Consider the following 20,503-nt stretch of genomic DNA (forward strand, 5'->3'; position numbering starts at 1 on the left):
GTGCACCTGGAGCCATCGATTCTGCCCTTCCTTGCCATCAAACCCCGTGTGAGTCAGCCTTTTGTCCCGTTTATCTGTCGTCTGTTGGGAATAATATAAGAGTGTGTCTAAGTGCTTGTCTTTCTATGCTGTACCTCTTGTAGTTGTAATCTAACCTTCCGCCTTAATATAACCTCCGCCGGAGGTCTTGAGAACTGAACCCTGGGTGTCGTGTCATTTGAAACCCAGCCGTGTGTCCTTTTCCTTTATTGACCTAGCGTAGCGCGATTAGTCAACGTTCGAGTATAATCGGGTAACTTGTGCAGACGTGGTCATACCAAAACCGCTCGGTAAACTAACATCTAAGCCACGTCTGTAACAATATATATACATATATATATATACATATACATATATATATATACATATACATATACATATATACATATACATATATATATATATATACATATACATATATATATACATATACATATATACATATATATATATATATATACATATACATATATATATACATATATATATATATATATACATATACATATATACATATATATATATATATATACATATACATATATACATATATATATACATATACATATATACATATATATATATATATACATATACATATATACATATATATACATATATATATACATATACATATATATATATATATACATATACATATATATATATATATACATATACATATACATATATACATATATATATACACATATATACATATATATATACATATATATACATATACATATATACATATATATACATATATATATATATATACATATACATATATACATATATATACATATATATATATATATACATATATATATATATATATATATATATATATATATATATATATATATATATATATATATATAATATCAAGGCACCTCCTAGCTTTAATGGTGAGCACCAGCCACAAATTATGTCTCACACGGTAAATACCGCATAACCCGCAAGGAACCAACAGCCTGTCTGCCACACAGACCATCGTTCCCACCAGTGCAAACCAAAACCAGGGGGTGCGGTGCGATCGGCGGGGATAATAATCAACGAACATAACAGCGTGACGAGCGCTGTCCCGATCTCCTGTGGACCGAAGTCCTAGACCAAAGCGTCACCTCCGACCCAAAGGGTCTTCTGGAGGCTTCAGCCCGGCCACTCTGTCAACAGACAGAGATGCGTCGATTAATGAAAGCTAGGAGGTGCCTTGATCATCTTAATAGACGATTTTGGTCCTCATTGGTTAGATTCTTTGCAGTATGCCGTCCTGACGAGGGTTAATAAGCCCGAAATCTGGATTGGCGGCTCTGCTTGATGTTTAGCCAATGGGGACCAATGAATAAATCTCTGTCTGTTGACAGAGTGGCCGGGCTGAAGCCTCCAGAAGACCCTTTGGGTCGGAGGTGACGTTTGGTCTAGGACTTCGGTCCACAGGAGATCGGGACAGCGCTCGTCACGCTGTTATGTTCGTTGATTATATATATATATATATATATATATATATATATATATATATATATATATATATATATAGTTACGGTTTCTGCACGACCCCCATTCCCTTACCAAGGGGAGATTAAGCCCCTTGTTCTCCTTGAGTCGTTGCAACCGCGAGACTTGTCGCCACTTCCGGTCGGACGCGGGACAGGGTTTCGGGACGATGTTCGCACATACCTAAGTACCCACGCCGCCGCAGAAGCGAGGATCAAGTCTCGCACGAACCACGCGTAATTTGAGTGCACCCGAGCGGATGGCGCACCACGTGGTCCGTGTTATTACCTTGGTATTGGAACCCGATTAGAGCGATATTATTCGTACCACGCTTAGTCAATAGATGGAAATGACGGGAACGATCAAATAGAAGGAAGAACACAGGTTTATTTACAGCTATACAAGGTGAAGAGACACAGAGCAGGCACTTAAGCAGTCTTAGCTTATAATCCCAGACAATGGGCCCGTTCACACTCACAGGGGGAATGAAGGAAGGATGGTTCATGCGCTGAACATGCCGGCTTTGTTGTTCAGGAACAGCTCGCCCGGCGTGGCCCTCTGCGGTCACAGCACGTCCCTCGACGAAGGCAGGCAGGCGGGAGGGATCCTCGCAGCGCGTATCTCGAACAAAGGCAGTCAGGCGAAATTGCTTGTCTCTCGCCCGGCTCAGCGGTTCTTCACAGCGCGATTTATGCAACGGCGTGCTTTCACTCTCGCAACTCAATTCAGGATCTGACTCAAGCTCAATTCAACAGAGGACCCCGGCTCATAACTTGGTTCAGCGCACCTCTCCTCAGATCTACTAATTCAACACAGCGCTTCAAACTGATAACTCAAGCTCATCACTCAGCACATGTCCTCCTCAAACTTAGTTCAGCGCACCTCTCCTCAGAACGGACAAGCGCCTCTCCCCATAACTGAGGTGGGGGCTTTTGGGCACAGGGTTATATGGTTCCACCCTGGCCTGCCTCGAATGTTCCAAACCACGCTGTTTGACGCAGTGCTAAGCCACTCCCCTCGAGCCCTGACTGGCGGCTCGTGCTTACCGGTCACTCCCACTTCTCCCGTCCTGCCTTCCTTCGGCCTGCCTCGACTTGTCAGGCCGTCCTCGTGGTAATTTGCGCCAAAAACCAAAGCATCGAGGCGGCATAAAGCATTGGAAGGGGACCGAACTCTCATTATTCTACTCAATGCAAAACTACACATAGGAAAGGTCTACGCTTACACTTACTAAGAAATAACTGAGCTTAAACTAGGTTACATGTTGTAGTGTGACTAACTATGAGGGGAAAATTAACCTTTATTGCAAAAACACAGAACTGCAACAACATATATCATACAAACATCCAAGGGCTCTGGTGATAAGTGTTTCAGGCCCTCATAAGCAATCAAACATGGGGGAGGAGGTGGAGGGGGTTGGGAAATGAGATGGGGAGGGGGGGGGGGGAGGAGGAGGAGGGGTAAGGGATTCCAAGGAGCACTGCAAAAAATATGTTGCAAACACACTCGAGCTTTTTCTATAATTTTATTGTGCGGTACCATCCGGCCCAGCTGTACAAAATGTGTACAACTCTATACTGACTCGGCAGCAAGAGGATATTCAGCAAAGCAAAGAAAATTCAACATGGAAGAAAAAAAAAACATTTAAAATGCTTGCAGATGATGGGAACTGCATTTGAGAGAGTACAGGAACAAACGTGGGCCGAAATGGTAGGTTACAGAGGTCAACAAGTCAAAACTGCGTTTATTCCTCATTGGCTCCAGCCAAAGCCAAGCTATTTCCACAAGGTTCTCTGGAGAAGAGCACAACACATCATGTCTGTCCGGTGATCCACAGATGCGAGCATCACGAATAACTTGAAGACTTTCCAACATCGTCATCCTGTGCTCCCAGGCTCTGTGACAGAATGGCAAGTCATTGAGTTGAAGCATAATAAGCCACTGATTAACCAAAGCACATGGAACCATGACCTCAAGGAGATGTCACATACACTACATGGTCAAAAGTATGCGATAACCCCTTCTAATTAATGGATGCGGCTGTATCAGCCACACCCAGTGCAGAAAGGTACAGTCACGTGAAAAAGTAAGTACACCCCATGTAAAGTTTTGACTTTTTCAACATATTTCAGCATAGCTATTTGATCTTCATTTCAACAATATTGATAGATAAAGGTGATATAATATAACAAATATCATGAAACATTTACATTTTGTAGTCCATTGTATAATTTAAATAAACATAAATGCAAATTTTGCATGTGGAAAAAGTAAGTACACCCCGACATTTATCACTACTTCAAATACCTAAAATTAGAATCAGGTGCACAAGCTCAGGTGCAAATGATTAGAACATTGTTAGAGAGGATCTTGGAGGAACCTGTCTTATTTAAACCTCAGACATTTAGTTTAGTTTGCACTTTGTTGTTGAAGTGTGCGGCGTCACCATGCCTAGATCAAAAGAGCTCTCTGAGGCCTTCAGAAAGAAGGTGATAGATGCCTACGAGTCTGGGAAGGGATTTAAAAAGATCTCCAAACAATTTCAAAATCAATCATTCGACTGCCCGGAAGATCATCTACAAGTGGAGAAGATTCCAAACAACTGCCAACTTGTTCAGGCCAGGCCGCCCCAGCAAGTTCAGCCCGAGTGCAGACCGCAAGATGCTGAAAGAAGTCTCCAAGAACCCCAGAATGTCATCACGGGACCTACAGGTAGCTCTTGCCACTGTTGATGTCAAAGTGCATGAGTCTACCATTAGAAAGAGGCTGCGCAAATTTGATCTACATGGGAGGTGTGCCAGGAGGAAACCTTTGCTGTCCAGAAAGAACATCAGGGCAAGACTAAAGTTTGCCAATGAACACCGAGGCAAAGACCAGCACTTCTGGAACAATGTGCTCTGGACAGATGAGTCAAAGGTAGAGCTATTTGCCCACAGTACCAGAAGACATGTTTGATGAAAACCAAAGACAGCATTTGACCACAAGAACCTTATACCAACTGCAAAGCATGGTGGTGGAAATATTATGGTTTGGGGCAGCTTTGCTGCATCAGGGCCTGGGCAGCTCACCATCATAGAATCCACTATGAATTCTTCATTGTACCAGAGGGTGCTTGAGGATAATGTGATGCCATCTGTTGGAAAGTTGAAGCTCAACCGAAGGTGAACCTTGCAACATGACAATGACCCTAAACATACCAGTAAATCCACCAAGGAATGGCTGAAAATAAAGAAATGGAAGGTTCTGGAATATAAAAGTCAAAGCCCGGATCTAAATCCCATCGAGATGTTGTGGGGGGATTTGAAACGAGCTTTGCATGCAAGAAACCCCTCAAACATCGCACAGCTGAAAGAATTCTGCATGGAGGAGTGGGCAAAAATTTCTCCCAGTCGATATCAGAGACTGGTAGACAGTTATAAGAAACGCCTACTTGAGGTTGTTTCTGCCAAAGGGGGCAATACCACCTATTAGAGCCAAGGGTGTACTTACTTTTTCCACAGAAGGAAATGGCATCTGTTCATTTTTTGTTGAATAAATTGTTGCAAAGTCAATTTCTCATTGTTTTTTGTTCAATTAGATCACCTTTATCTATAGATACTGTTTAAATGAAGATCAAATATTGATATGTCCACATATGTTGAAAAGATAAAAACATTTCATGGGGTGTACTTACTTTTTCACGTGACTGTATGTGTGTGTGTGTGTGTGTGTGTGTGTGTGTGTGTGTGTGTGTGTGTGTGTGTGTGTGTGTGTGTGTGTGTGTGTGTGTGTGTGTGTGTGTGTGTGTGTGTGTGTATATATATATATATATATATATATATATATATATATATATACACACAGACTTGGCATTTAATATGGAATTTTTTTTTGTGGGGGTGAACTTACTTTTCAAGATGACTTAGAACCAAAAGTTCATTGGAATTATGTTGAAATTATTCTAGATTTTGTTAATGTGACCTTTAAAAGAAACAAAAACCACATTTGACATTTCGAAGCAAATAAATTGATCCTTGAAAGTGATGTAAACTGATATCGAACTCAATTCACGGACAGTACTGTGTTAAACTTCTGTACGTTTTCCAGAAGTATCTCTTTATTTTGCACATTAGCCAAAAAAAATTTCAACAAAAACAAAAGCTAAATTATGACTGGGATTACGGACAGTAAAATTACAGTTCAGTACTTCGTGTAACCCCTACGAGCATTCAGGAGAGCACATACACGTCGAGGCATGCTGTTCACGAGATTTGCCAAGGTTTGGACAGGAATCGCTTGCCATGCAGTTACAATAGTCTGCTGCAATTCACGCACAGAGGTCGGCTGCTGGTCCAAGTTTTCGATTTGACGCGTTAATTCTGCCCACAAGTTCTCTATTGGATTCATATCCGGGGACATGGCAGGCCACTCCATATGCTCTACACCACGGTCAGCAAGAAAGTGTTGGATCATGCGAGCACGATGAGGCCGTGCATTGTCATCTTGGAAGACAAAGTTTCCTCGAAAGGCTGCACGAGCAAATGGAAGCAATATTTCTTCCAGAATGACCCTGTACTTGAACTGGTTCAGGTTTCCATTCAGAACAACCAGGTCAGTTTTGCCCCCTGCATGAAAAGCAGCCCAAACGGTCACCCCACCACCTCCAGCTTGGACTCTTGGCACTATACAATCTTCGTTGTGGGCTTCATGCACTTGTCTGCATACTCGGACACGGCCATCTTGACGATAGACCAGGAATCTAGACTCGTCACTGAAGGTCACGTGCTTCCAGTGTCCTGGCTGCCATTGACGGTGCTCTCTGGCCCACTGCAATCGGCGCTGGCTGTGTTGTCTGGTCAGGCGTGGCTTTCTCAGGGGACGCCTGGCACGATAGCCTGCTTGAACCAGTCGTTGGTTGACTAGCCTTCTGGATACAGGCACATTTGTCAGTTGCTGCCACTCAGCCCTAAGCCGATTAGCTGACTTGGTACGGCCATTGCAGACTAACATGACTGGGATTGCAGCTGGCGATCATCTCTCCTTGTGGTTCTGCGTGGACGTCCTGGCCTCGGTATTGGAGTAGGGACACTCCTCTGAGCATTTCGTTTCAGGATCTTTGACACCTGACCTTGAGTGATGCCATCCATACTGCCGAGCAATAGAACGCTGTTTCATGGCAGAATTTCGTAAAGCCACCACTCCATGACAAACAGCATTGTCAAGTTGACGGACCATCTCCAGAGGAATCGGCAATAACTTTTGTAGACGTGCAGCAGTTGTTTTCCACTAATACAGAACGCAACAACCCTTATATACCCGATTGTGAAGCCAATCGTCAAATGTACCTGTCCTTACATTTTGTCACGCCACCTGTGATATAATCCTGTTATTGACTTCTTGCTGCGATAGACAATCAGTGACATGGTTCTTTCAACAAAGACATCACCGAAGGGTAAAAGAAACTCACCAGATTGATATACTGAGTTCAGAAAGTAAACCCAAGTCAAGAAAGAAAAAAAAATTCCATATTAAATGCCAAGTCTGTATATAATCAAGCACACAGCCATGCCATCTCCATGGACAAACATTGGCAGTAGAATGGGCCGTGCAGAACATCTCAGTGACTTGCAACGTGGCACCATCATAGGATGCCACCTTTCCAACAAGTTGGTTTATCAAATTTCTGCCCTGCTCGAGCTGTCCTGGTCAACTGTAAGTGCTGTTATTGTGAAGTGGAAATGTCTCGGAGCAACAACAGCTCAGCCATGAAGTGGTAGGACACACAAGCTCACAGAACAGGACCACCGAGTGCTGAAGCGCATAGTGCGTAAAAAATCGTCTGTCCTTGGTTGCAACACTCACTACCGAGTTCCAAACTGCCTCTGGAAGCAATGTCAGCACAACAACTGTTTGTCGGGAGCTTCATGAAATGCGTTTCCATGGCCGAGCAGCCATACACAAGCCTAAGATCACCATGCGCAATGCAAAGCGTCGGCTGGAGTGGTGTAAAGCTCGCTGCCAGTGGACTCTGGAGTGGTGGAAATGCGTTCTCTGGAGTGATGAATCACGCTTCACCATCTGGCAGTCCGACGGACGAATCTGGGTTTGGTGGATGCCAGGAGAACGCTACCTGACCAAATGCATAGTGCAAACTGTAAAGTTTGTTGGAGGAGAAATAATGGTCTTGGGGATGTTTTTAATGGTTTGGGCTCGGCCCTTTAGTTCCAGTGAAGGGAAATCTTAACGCTACAGCATACAATGACATTCCAGACAATTGTGTGCTTCCAACTTTGTCGCAACAGTTTTGGGAAGGACCTTTCCCGTTTCAGAATGACAAATTCCCCCATGCACAAAGCGAAGTCCATACAGAAATGGTTTGTCAAGATTGGTGTGGAAGAACTTGACTGGCCTGCAGAGCCCTGATCTCAACCCCATCAAACACCTTTGGGATGAATTGGAACACCGACTGTGAGGCAGGCCTCATCGCTCAACATCAGTGACTGACCTGCTCTCGTGGCTGAATGGAAGCAAATCCCCACAGCAATGTTCCAACATCTCGTGGAAAGCCTTCCCAAAAGAGCGGAGGCTGTTATGGCAGCAATGGCGGGGCGGGGGTGGGGGAACTCGATATTAATGCCCATGATTTTGGAATGAGATGTTCGACGAGCACATGTGGGTGTGATGTTTGGGTGTCCTCATACTTTTGGCCATGTAGTGTATCTTTAAATTATCTGGTATGGAATATCCATAGCAAATCTTTCCTTTTATTGCCTAGTAAATACATGAACCATAAGAGTCTTTACGGCACAGTGGGCATCTTCAAAGGGCTTGTGCGCGTCGCAAGAAAATTTTCCAATCAACATCACCCCGACAGTCAGATTTATACATATTGCCATAATGATCATCAAATACATCCAAACATGCCGCATAGCCATACACAAAGCACGCTATTAATACTTACTTTCTGTACAAACTGTGGGTTCACTGTTATTTCTTGATCCATCATTCGCAACTTCTCATCCAGCTCGATCGCCTTTTGTATCTACAAAAAGACAAAACCATTCTAGCTTTACGGTATTCATTATTCATTCTGCAAAAATGTTTTCCATTGCAAAGAGATACATTTGGTGCTTTTGACCCCTGGGTGGCCTAGCACCAGGATATTTGCCCTTCACATTGCCATGAAATTTTGAGGTAGATTCCACGAGATCTGCTGTCTACCACAACCTCATGGTTTCTCCAAATTCCAATAATGAGCTTTACTTTACTACACTAAGAGCTTGTTCTCTCACAATTCTCATACGATTTCCTGTCTTTGTCCTGTGGTGCATCTGTTTGTTGTTCCACTGTTTTAGTTCTGCTAAATCTGATCTACAAGTGGGCACATTGGTCCATTGGACCAAGTTTTCATTGGGCTTCACGGCCTTGTAGCATACCTGCCTGCTGCAGTGCTTGAGCGTTAGCTTGCCTTCCACCAGGCCCAGATGTGCTTGGGCCAGGGCAGGGATTATACAGTGCATTCAGAAAGTATTCAGACCCCTTCACTTTTTTCACATTTTGTTATGTTGCAGCCTTATGCTGAAATCGTTTAAATTCATTTTCTCCCTCATCAATCTACACTCAATACCCCATGATGACAGAGAAAACAGGATTTTAGAAAGTTTTGCAAATTTATTAAAAAGGAAAAATTGAAATATCACATTGACATAAGTATTCAGACCCTTTGCTCTGACACTTGAAATTTAGCTCAGGTGCCTCCCATTTCTCTTGATCACCTTTGAGATGTTTCTACACCTTGATTGGAGTCCACCTGTGGTAAATTCAATTGATTGGACATGATTTGGAAAGGCACACACCTGTCTATATAAGGTCTCACGGCTGACAATGCATATCAGAGCAAAAACCAGGCCATGAGGTCGAAGGAACTGCCTGCAGAGCTCAGAGACAGGATTGTGTCAAGGCACAGATTTGGGGAAGCCTACAAAAACATTTCTGCTGCATTGAAGGTTCCCAAGAGCACAGTGGCCTCCATAATTCCTAAATGGAAGAAGTTTGGAACAACCAGGACTCTTCATAGAGCTGGCCGCCCGGCCAAACTGAGCAATCGGAGAAGAAGGGCCTTGGTAATAGAGGGGACCAAGAACCCGATGGTCACTCTGGCTGAGCTCCAGAGATCCTGTGGTGGAGATGGGAGAAACTTCCAGAAGGACAACCATCACTGCAACACTCCACCGATCTGGGCTTTATGGCAGAGTGGCCAGACGGAAGCCTCTCCTCAGTGAAAGACATGAAAGCCCACAGAATCTTGTTTCTCACAGTCTGAGAGTCCTTTAAGTGCTTTTTTGCAAACTCCAAGCGGGCTTTCATGTGTCTTTCACCGAGGAGAGGCTTCCGTCTGGCCACTCTGCCATAAAGCCCAGATCGGTGGAGTGTTGCCGTGATGGTTGTCCTTCTGGAAGTTTCTCCCATGTCCACACAGGATCTCTGGAGCTCAGCCAGAGTGGCCATCGGGTTCTTGGTCACCTCTCTTACCAAGGCCCTTCTCCCCCGATTGCTCAGTTTGGCCGGGCGGCCAGCTCTATGAAGAGTCCTGGTTGTTCCAAACTTCTTCCATTTAAGAATTATGGAGGCCACTGTGCTCTTGGGAACCTTCGATGCAGCAGAAATTTTTTTGTAGGCTTCCCCAAATCTGTGCCTCGACACAACCCTGTCTCTGAGCTCTGCAGGCAGTTCCTTCGACCTCATGGCCTGGTTTTTGCTCTGATATGCAGTCAGCCGTGAGACCTTATATAGACAGGTGTGTGCCTTTCCAAATCATGTCCAATCAATTGAATTTACCACAGGTGGTCTCCAATCAAGGTGTAGAAACATCTCAAAGATGATCAAGAGAAATGGGAGGCACCTGAGCTAAATTTCAAGTGTCATAGCAAAGGGTCTGAATACTTATGTAAATGTGATATTTCAGTTTTTGCTTTTTAATAAATTTGCAAAACTTTCTAAAATCCTGTTTTCTTTTTGCCATTATGGGGTATTGAGTGTAGATTGATGAGGGAAAAAATGAATTAAAACGATTTCAGCATAAGGCTGCAACATAACAAAATGTGAAAAAAGTGAAGGGGTCTGAATACTTTCTGAATGCACTGTACATTCGTTATTGTTATTGCCAAATGCTAATACCATCATTGTTGTTCATATTATTAGTCTTAATATAAGCTTTGTTACAATGTTATCATTCTTTTTGTTATTTATTTGGTAATTGGAATGCCATGCTATGGAAGGACGCATTAAGCTGCTCTATACACCTTAACATGGTGTGCGTATAAAACGTGGGAATTCTTCTGGATTATTTGTAGTTAATTAGCCGAATCAACTCAGGAGACCATGATGATCATTTTGGTGTATCAAACTCCACATCAGAAGGCACAAGTTGAACTCCACCAAAAAAAAAAAAACACGTATACGTACTCTCCTTATCCATTTCTAGTAGATTGATGCATTGTTCCTGTTCTGCTCTTCCATGAAACTCGATCCCAACATTAAAATCAAAAGGCAAGTGGTGATGACTAAAGATAGATTTGACAAAACATCACACTTGTCTTTTTTTTAAAGTTCACCTGGAACGTAGTTCCGGGGAGCTTATGCGATGGCAATTCACAAGAGTTAACAAGCGTTACGCCTAGGTCCCCCGTCGGTGAAGTGATGTGAGTTGACAAAGTGGAAGACGCAAGGCGGCCATCTTGGAATTTGACGTGGCGACCCAATTTTCAATAGCGTTCTTCCTTATGCCTAAATACACCCACACACCAGATTAGAATTTGGTACTTCGCTTATTTTTCAAGATATTCCACTCACAAGGTTCAGACATACATGTGGCGGCCATCTTGGATTTTGACGTGGCGACCTAATTTTCAATAGGGTTCTTCCATATGCCTAGTTGCACCCACACCAAATTAGAATTCGGTCCTTCGCTTACGCACACACACACACACACACACGGACGGAGGGGAAAACCATAGTCCCCCTTTTGCTCCGCGGTGCGACGGGGGACAATAACATGACTCCCCCTGTCACTTCCATAGTGAGCGGGTGTACTAGTTCAAAGAAATAAGGGATACTCAGGCTGCACCATTGGCCCCCTTGCAGGGTGAAGGGGCAGTGTCTTTTGTAAGGGTCAAGGGGCGAAGCCTCGTGATGCTATGTGGTTTTACATATTTAAATATGCCCGAGATGGCTTCTACCTACAGCATGTCAAGCTCACAGTGTGTATGCACAGGCTGGTTCTGTCATGGTAATTGACATAATGGCCCAAATAAGCCAAATACTGAGAATACGGGACAGGTGACATATCGGGTAGGTACGAAACAAGAAGTGGGACACCACTATAAAACAAGACAATCCTGTAAAATACTAGATGGCTGGTCAGTGCCCAGGCACCTTCACATTGTCACACAACTATTCAAAGAGTATCCACAGGTGGGCAGTGTCCCCATGACAGTCGACACAAGACGAGGACAATTTTCTGTGCAGTCATCATACCATGCCTCATGTCTGTCTGTGCCTATACCTTCCCCCACCCATCATCCCACGGCCACAATCGTGTCTGATGTTCACATTTGCCCATTTTACAACACAAAACAAGCGTTACGCCTAGGTCCCCCGTCGGTGAAGTGATGCGAGTTGACAAAGCGGAGGACGCAAGGCGGCCATCTTGGATTTTGACGTGGCGACCCAATTTTCAATAGCGTTCTTCCATATGCGTAGATACACCCACACACCAGATTAGAAGTTAGTAATTCGTTTATATTTCAAGATATTTCGCTCACAAGGTTCAGACATATATATGGTGGTGGCCATTTTGGATTTTGACGTGGCGACCCAATTTGCAATAGCGTTCTTCCTTATGCCGAGATACACCCACACACCAGATTAGAAGTTAGTACTTCGCTTATTTTTCAAGATATTTCGCTCACAAGGTTCAGACATACAGTCACGTGAAAAAGTAAGTACACCCCATGTAAAGTTTTGACTTTTTCAACATATTTCAACATACAGCTATTTGATCTTCATTTCAACAATATTGATAGATAAAGGTGATATAATATAACAAATATCATGAAACATTTACATTTTGTCGTCCATTGTATAATTTAAATAAACATAAATGCAAATTTTGCATGTGGAAAAAGTAAGTACACCCTTGGGTCTAATAGGTGGTATTGCCCCCTTTGGCAGAAACACCGCAAGTAGGCGTTTCTTATAACTGTCTACCAGTCTCTGACATCGACTGGGAGAAATTTTTGCCCTCTCCTCCATGCAGAATTATTTCAGCTGTGCGATGTTTGAGGGGTTTCTTGCATGCACAGCTCGTTTCAAATCCCCCCACAACATCTCAATGGGATTTAGATCCGGGCTTTGACTTGCCCATTCCAGAACCCTCCCAAAACTTCCGCTTCCGGTCCGGTCCGGAGAGGACGGTGGCGTCGCTTGCTCGCCGCTTCTCTGACTGGACCATTGTCCGTATCTTGCTTTTCTGGTGGTCGTGGCGGATTTTTGGCCATTGAGTCTGCCCTCTGCATGGTCCCGGCTCTGCTCTGCTGCTCCTAGCTTCACCTGCTCGGCTCCTTCGCTGTTTCCTCGGGCCCGCTCCCGTGGGTTGTGCCCATTGTTTGCAGCGGTGGTGATGGCGGTTTGACGCCGTGATCTGGATTAGCGGCGGCGGTCGTTTGCCGCTGCATTTGCCGCTTTGCCTCCTCAACCTTGGCCTCGTGCTCGTCTCTTCGCTCCTGTCTGCCCTCTGCATGGTCCCGGCTCTGCTCCTAGCTTCACCTGCTCGGCTCCTTCGCCGTTTCCTCGGGCCCGCTCCCGTGGGTTGTGCCCATTGTTTGCAGCGGTGGTGGTGGCGGTTTGCCGCCGTGATCTTGATTAGCGGCGGCGGTCGTTTGCCGCTGCATTTGCCACTTTGCCTCCTCAACCTTGGCCTCGTGCTCGTCTCTTCGCTCCTGTCTGCCCTCTGCTCGGTCCCGGCTCTGCTTCACCTGCCCGGCTCCTTCGCTGTTTCCTCGGGCCCGCTCCCGTGGGTTGTGGCCATTGTTTCACTCCTCAACCTTGGCCTTGTGCTCGTCTCTTCGCTCTTGCTGGCATGGCTCTGCGGTACTCCGCCGCAAGGCTTCTCCTGCTTAATGCCCGCTCCACCCCATCATGCATCTCTGCAATCAAATCCAATGGACTCCTGCATCGACCCAGGTACATCCACCGTGGCTCCGGTCATAAGTTTGTTTATTTACAATCAGGTCACTCCATCCCCGTCCTCTGGTCGGCTCAGTGCATTCCCACTCAGCGTCCCAGCGCACCTGGTCACAACAACGCACACAATCGCACCTCCTGTCTGCGAACCCTGGCCAAATCACCTGAATTCATACCCGCCGTACAAAACAACATCAAGCTCACCCTGTTCAATACCCGGTCCCTCAACAACACATGCCTCATCCTGAACGACTACATCCTGGAAAATAAACTGGACTTTCTCTGTCTCACTGAGACCTGGCAACAACCTCTGGACTACTTCGCACTCAACCTCACCACACCCAATGGATATTCTTACATCAATAAACCAGGCTCGGAGGGCCGAGGTGGTGGAATTGCCGTTATTCACCGACAAGACATCAGGACCAGCCTCATCTCCATCGATTCTGCTCCATCATTTGAACACCTGGCTTTTAAACTCTCTGGTCACACACAGTCAGTCATGGCTGTTGTCTACCGCCCTCCCAAACCACACCCATCATTCCTGTCTGACTTCTCCTACTTTCTGACCCAGCTATGTTCCCTCTCCCCCTCAATCCTCCTCCTTGGTGATTTCAATATCCACATGGACTCCACATGGACTCCACGATAACCACTGACTTCACTGATTTACTCACCTGCTTTAACCCCCCCCCCCCCCCCCCCATCCGGACCAAATTCAGATCCTGGGGGGACAGGGCCTTCTCCATCGCTGCTCCCACCCTCTGGAACTCACTACCTCACACCATCAGAGACTCCTCCTCACTCACCACATTCAAAACATCACTCAAGACCCACCTGTTCAACACTGCATTCAACATTTAACCCCCAGCATGTAACCCCTGACTATCTCCTCTCCTTCTCCCTCCTTTGTGCTTTGAATATTTCCCTATTGATTCTTCTTTTTTGCAATTGTTTTTATGTTTTGCTATGCATTATGTTTTGCACTCTGTCAAAGCGTCTTTGGGCTTCCTGAAAAGCGCTATATAAAATAAATGTATTATTATTATTATTATTATTATTATTATTATTATTATTATTATTATTATTTCTTTCTTTTCAGCCATTCCTTGGTGGATTTAATGGTATGTTTAGGGTCATTGTCATGTTGCAAGGTCCACCTTCGGTTGAGCTTCAACTTTCCGACAGATGGCCTCTCATTATCCTCAAGCACCCTCTGATACAATGAAAAATTCATGGTGGATTCCATGATGGTGAGCTGCCCAGGCCTTGAGGCAGCAAAGCTGCCCCAAACCATAATATTTCCACCACCATGCTTTACAGTTGGTATCAGGTTCTTGTGGTCAAATGCTGTCTTTGGTTTTCGCCAAACATGCCTTCTGGTACTGTGGCCAAATAGCTCTACCTTTGACTCATCTGTCCAGAGCACATTGTTCCAGAAGTGCTGGTCTTTGCCTTGGTGTTCATTGGCAAACTTTAGTCTTGCCCTGATGTTCTTTCTGGACAGCAAAGGATTCCTCCTGGCACACCTCCCATGTAGATCAAATTTGTGCAGCTTCCTTCTAATGGTAGACTCGTGCACTTTGACATCAACAGTTGCAAGAGCTACCTGTAGGTCCCGTGATGACATTCTGGGGTTCTTAGAGACTTCTTTCAGCATCTTGCAGTCTGCTCGCAGGCTGAACTTGCTGGGGTGGCCTGGCCTGAACAAGTTGGCAGTTGTTTGGAATCTTATCCACTTGTAGATGATCTTCCGGACAGTCGAATGATTGATTTCAAATTGTTTGGAGATCTTTTTAAATCCCTTCCCAGACTCGTAGGCATCTATAACCTTCTTTCTTAAGGCCTCAGAGAGGTCTTTTGATCTAGGCAAGGTGATGCCGCACACTTCAACAACAAAGAGCAAACCAAACTAAATGTCAGAGGTTTAAATAAGACAGGTTCCTCCAAGATCCTCTCTAACGATGTTCTAATCATTTGCACCTGAGCTGGTGCACCTGATTCTAATTTTATGTACTTGAAGGAGTGATAAATGTCGGGGTGTACTTACTTTTTCCACATGCAAAATTTGCATTTATGTTTATTTAAATTATACTATGGACTACAAAATGTAAATGTTTCATGATATTTGTTATATTACATCACCTTTATCTATCAATATTGTTGAAATGAGAATCAAATAGCTGTATGTTGAAATATGTTGAAAAAGTCAAAACTTTACATGGGGTGTACTTACTTTTTCACGTGACTGTACATGGTGGCGGCCATCTTGGATTTTGACGTGGAGACCCAATTTTCAATAGCGTTCTCTTCCTTATGCCTAGATACACCCACACTCCACATTAGAAGTTAGTCGTTCGTTTATTTTTCAAGATATTTCGCTCACAAGGTTCAGACATATATATGGTGGCGGCCATCTTGGCGTTTGACGTGGCGACCCAATTTTCAATAGCGTTCTTCCTTATGCCTAGATACATCCACACACCAGATTAGAAGTTAGTAGTTCGTTTATTTTTCAAGATATTTCGCTCACAAGGTTCAGACATATATATGGTGGCGGCCATCTTGGCGTTTGACGTGGCGACCCAATTTTCAATAGCGTTCTTCCTTATGCCTAGTTGCACCCACACACCAAATTAGAATTCGGTCCTTCGCTTACGCACGCACGCACGCACACCCGCACGGAGGGGAAAACCATAGTCCCCCTTTCACTCCGCGGTGCGACGGGGGACAATAAATAGCTTAGCAATGCTAGTGATCCAAAACTAGATTTCACGATTAACTGAGCGAGCAACCGGCAACTTTATGTGTAAACAGACATACCGCTAAATTAAAACACAAAACCGCAAACTGACCATTCCAGTCCAATGCTAGACCAAGACCTTCCCCTTTTTTGCAGACAAAATATGGCCTCATGGAAGTGTGTGGTGACATAGGGTAAAAAGACAAGGAACTGACAGTGGTACAGCAGTTAGGCACAAGCATGGTAATGAACAAACAGGAAAATAGGAGAGAGATGAGGGTAACAAACAGTAATCTGCAAGAAAGAAGGTTGGGAAGGAAGGCAGTTCAACAAAAGGGAAGAATGAAAAATAACAGCAGAGTAGTATGAGGAAAGTCTGGATTTTTAAGCTAGGAGGGGGTTATTGGAAACATTAATGCATCAAGAAGGAGTTTGTGAGGGTCACAGGGATGGGAGAGTGGATGAAGCTAGACCGGAGGAAAGGCAGTATTTAATAGAGGCCACTGACCAGTCTGCAACATGAGAGGGCAAGCTTTGGCCTCACCACGAGTGATGCCAATTATGCTGAGCCTTTCTACCTTTTTGTCCCCCGTCGCACCGCGGAGCGAAAGGGGTACTATGGTTTTACTCTCCGTCCGTGTGTGCGTCCGTGCGTGCTTCCGTCTGTCCGTGCGTGCGTACCCTTGTGAGCGAAATATCTTGAAAAATAAATGGACTAACTTCTAATCTGGTGTGTGGGTGTATCTAGGCATAAGGAAGAACGCTATTGAAAATTGGGTCGCCACGTCAAAATCCAAGATGGCCGCCGCCATGTATGTCTGAACCTTGTGAGCGGAATATCTTGAAAAATAAACCAACTACTCACTTCTAATCTGGTGCGCGACTGTATCTAGGCATAAGGAAGAACGCTATTGAAAATTGGGTCGCCATGTCAAAATCCAAGATGGCCGCCACCATATATGTCTGAACCTTGTGAGCGAAATATCTTGGAAAAATAAACGAACTACTAACTTCTAATCTGGTGTGTGGGTGTGTCTCCAACCCACTCGCAAATATTATCGACTCTTCCATGTTTTCTGCGTCTTCCACTTTGTCAACTCACATCACTTCACCGACGGGGGACCTAGGCGTAACGCTTGTTATCTTTAAGAGTGAGGCACATACAACCCACCAAATCCAGAAAAGACAGATGTGATGCTGTGGCACCAGCCCATATAGGAGATAAAGGCATTGTCAGCATTCGATTGTTGTCATTTTTTCAAGGAATGACTTGGAACGACGGAGGATGTCCAGTAGCGACTGACTTGGGGGGCACACAAGCTCAGCTATATACTGGCAAGTTCAAGGGAATTAACCTCTTTCAGTGGCCAACCATTGAAATACATAGGTGGGTTCATTTTACGATCCTTTTGGAGTGACAGAGTGAGACTGAGATTTTTCCAGGATTGAAAGACATGTTGCATTCATCAGAACAACTTGTGCCGGCTGCCTGCCAAGAAGTAGGTTGGAGTGCTATTGAACACAATATGGAAGCATTATCCCCAAAGCCAGTGATCTACATCAACAACCTTTCCGATGCTCTTTTAGAGCAATGGAATCATTGACCCCAAAGAGCTCTGGCATATCGTTGATGTAGATGAGGAACAGGACTGAAGGTGGCCAGGTATGCCACAGGTAGGGAGCTTGGACAACAGGGCAGGATGTCAGACCGTCTCAAATCCCCAAGATATATGCAAAGAGATTGCGCTGAACCTTTTTCTTGAGAATCAAGCATCTAATAATTTCTGGTAGTTCAGCAGCAGCATGTCCAAATTGAGTGATCAAGGAGTACAAACCTATGGTTATAGATCAAGTTGTTTCAGAAGAGGAAAGTCTCATGTCAGCAGCAATGATTGATTCCATGGCGTTGCTTATAATAAGTAAGCTTACAAGACTTAATTAATAATTCACTGGACTTGAATTGCTTAAATTTCAATAAAAACTGGAAAAATTGAAGTGCTCTAAAACTTTTGACCGGTAGTGCATGTACATCGGGTTATGTTTATTATTTTCGGCACCAAACGCGGCATTATACTACGCCCAAATAAGTGCTTGGAACAAGAACATTCATTGGGACCGTGAGGGGACATGTATCGCAAAGCAATTCTCACTGCCTCTTGTTACAACATGAGCGTGAGACTCTCAAAGTTGAGCCACCATGTGACATCATCGTCCGGGTTAATATGCAGTCACTTTTACAATTTTTTTTGAAGCTGTACCTCATGATCGAGGAGGAGCAGCATAGCAGGGTTGTTGTACTTCTCTGGGTTGTCATGAAAGCTCACCATGCCATCTTTCTGGTTGATGCTGGCATAGATCTCACCATCTTCAATCTAACGTATCCATGGGAAAGCAATTGTGATGAGAGTCGGAGAATAGAGCTTGATCTACTCAAATTCCAATTCGATTGGACTAAAATTACATTCAAACCAAATGTATGGTTAGAACAAATACAAATTGTGGGTTTTATGACTTCCATCAAGTTCATTCCTAAAGTAACACATCACAGCAAAGTTCCCAGCAATGCTCTCAATAAAAATCAAGTCATATAAATTTCATTTTCGAAAGGAAATAAATGAAGATTAGCAAATTAAACCCTCCCTAAGTGCTTACCATATGCAAGACATACTTCTCAGCCTCCCTTGGGCTGGACAGTTGTACTCGATTAGCCATGTCTTGCAATGATAGCGTGAGGAACGTCTAAAAGGAAAGCATGGAGGAAAGAGCAGGATTTGCTGGTATTCTAAATCTCATAATATATCAATTTAAAGTTCAGCATGTAAAAACAAGTAATTTGTCAGTTCAATGTGAGACCCCCCACCCCCCCCCCCCCCTCTCACATAACAACATACAGCTCACTGTATTTGACAAAGCATAAAATGTCACCCCCATAATACTTGCCTTTGTGAGCCTTCTTTGGATATTCTTTTTGTACAAAGAGGAAACACACTGCTTGACAAGGCCCATGTTTTTGTCCGCAAGAAAAGTATCTCGGTGTTTGGCGACAACACTGCACAGCTCAACTGGGCTGTTCGTGACATAAGCCTGCGCCAGCTCATGGTATGCATTGCTCAGTGGCTGGTAAAACAGAAAAGGATGCAAGACAAATGTGCCAGACTCTGGAAGACCCAACAATCGAGTTCAAATTTCAAAATTGGGAAACCGTCCTAACGTCTATAAAGGAGCAACAAAAAAGAAAAAGGAGGAAGATACGGATTGGCAAAATTGCAAGTTTACCAGAAAGGGTAGGGGATGTTGAAAGAACACAGGGTCATTTAAAAAGGGAATGAATAGATACAAGGGTGGTTAAAATTTTACATTGACTTTTGTTCATAAGAGGCAGTACATTCAGGAGTGTACATCTGAAAGTATGAGCCGTGCTTACCTGTTGCTTCACTGAAGTGTTTAATCAAGATATAGCATACTGCACTTCAAACATTTTGCACGTCTATCTGAGTCTCAATGAGGACGTAAAATGAAGTTTCAAAAGAAAAAGAGAGTCTTGCACAACACTTAGTTCTTGTTGCTGCTGCTGCTGCTGCTGTCATTGTGGTTGTTACACCGTGCATTCTAAGTGAAGACGGGGTTAAGCAACTGGTTTCTGTCCATCTGTCTGTCTTATCAGTTTATGATCGATCGAGGAACAGCTTGTTGAAATTGAATGTTATATTTTGAACACAAATCAGAATCAGCACACGACAAGTCTTTAGTTTTACCATACTTTGTCTGAATTCGACCCGATCACACATGGGCAGAGACGAGTGAGATAATATTTTTACTCTGTCTGCATGGCAGTCAAACAAAATTGAAAATCAATCCAAAGAGGAAACCTGCTGTTTTAAAGGATGTCATCATGGATACAAACAAAAGGCACGAATAACTAACATAACGTGAGAGATGGGATGGTATAATAGACGCTGCAGAAATTGGCAGTAAAACATAATTTATTTATTTATTCAT

The 20,503-nt window shown here is 44.0% G+C and overlaps 1 protein-coding gene across 1 annotated transcript in view; it reads right to left on the reverse strand.

Annotated features, from left to right (window-relative positions):
• Positions 1-3,048: 3,048 nt before the first annotated feature.
• The window catches only part of COPS3 (COP9 signalosome subunit 3), a 72,492-nt gene continuing 55,037 nt past the window's right edge, over positions 3,049-20,503 (reverse strand). Inside the window, exons 8-12 of the mRNA XM_068126466.2 lie at positions 19,445-19,621; positions 19,157-19,243; positions 18,763-18,876; positions 8,480-8,560; positions 3,049-3,436 (exon numbers count right to left, since the gene is read on the reverse strand). Coding sequence (XP_067982567.2) covers positions 3,386-3,436; positions 8,480-8,560; positions 18,763-18,876; positions 19,157-19,243; positions 19,445-19,621 — 510 coding nt within the window. The 3' untranslated portion in view covers positions 3,049-3,385. The remainder of the gene's footprint in view (positions 3,437-8,479; positions 8,561-18,762; positions 18,877-19,156; positions 19,244-19,444; positions 19,622-20,503) is intronic.

The sequence above is a fragment of the Myxine glutinosa genome, chromosome 10 (assembly GCF_964187855.1).
Source record: "Myxine glutinosa chromosome 10, kmMyxGlut1.1, whole genome shotgun sequence".
NCBI classification, from domain to species: domain Eukaryota; kingdom Metazoa; phylum Chordata; class Myxini; order Myxiniformes; family Myxinidae; genus Myxine; species Myxine glutinosa.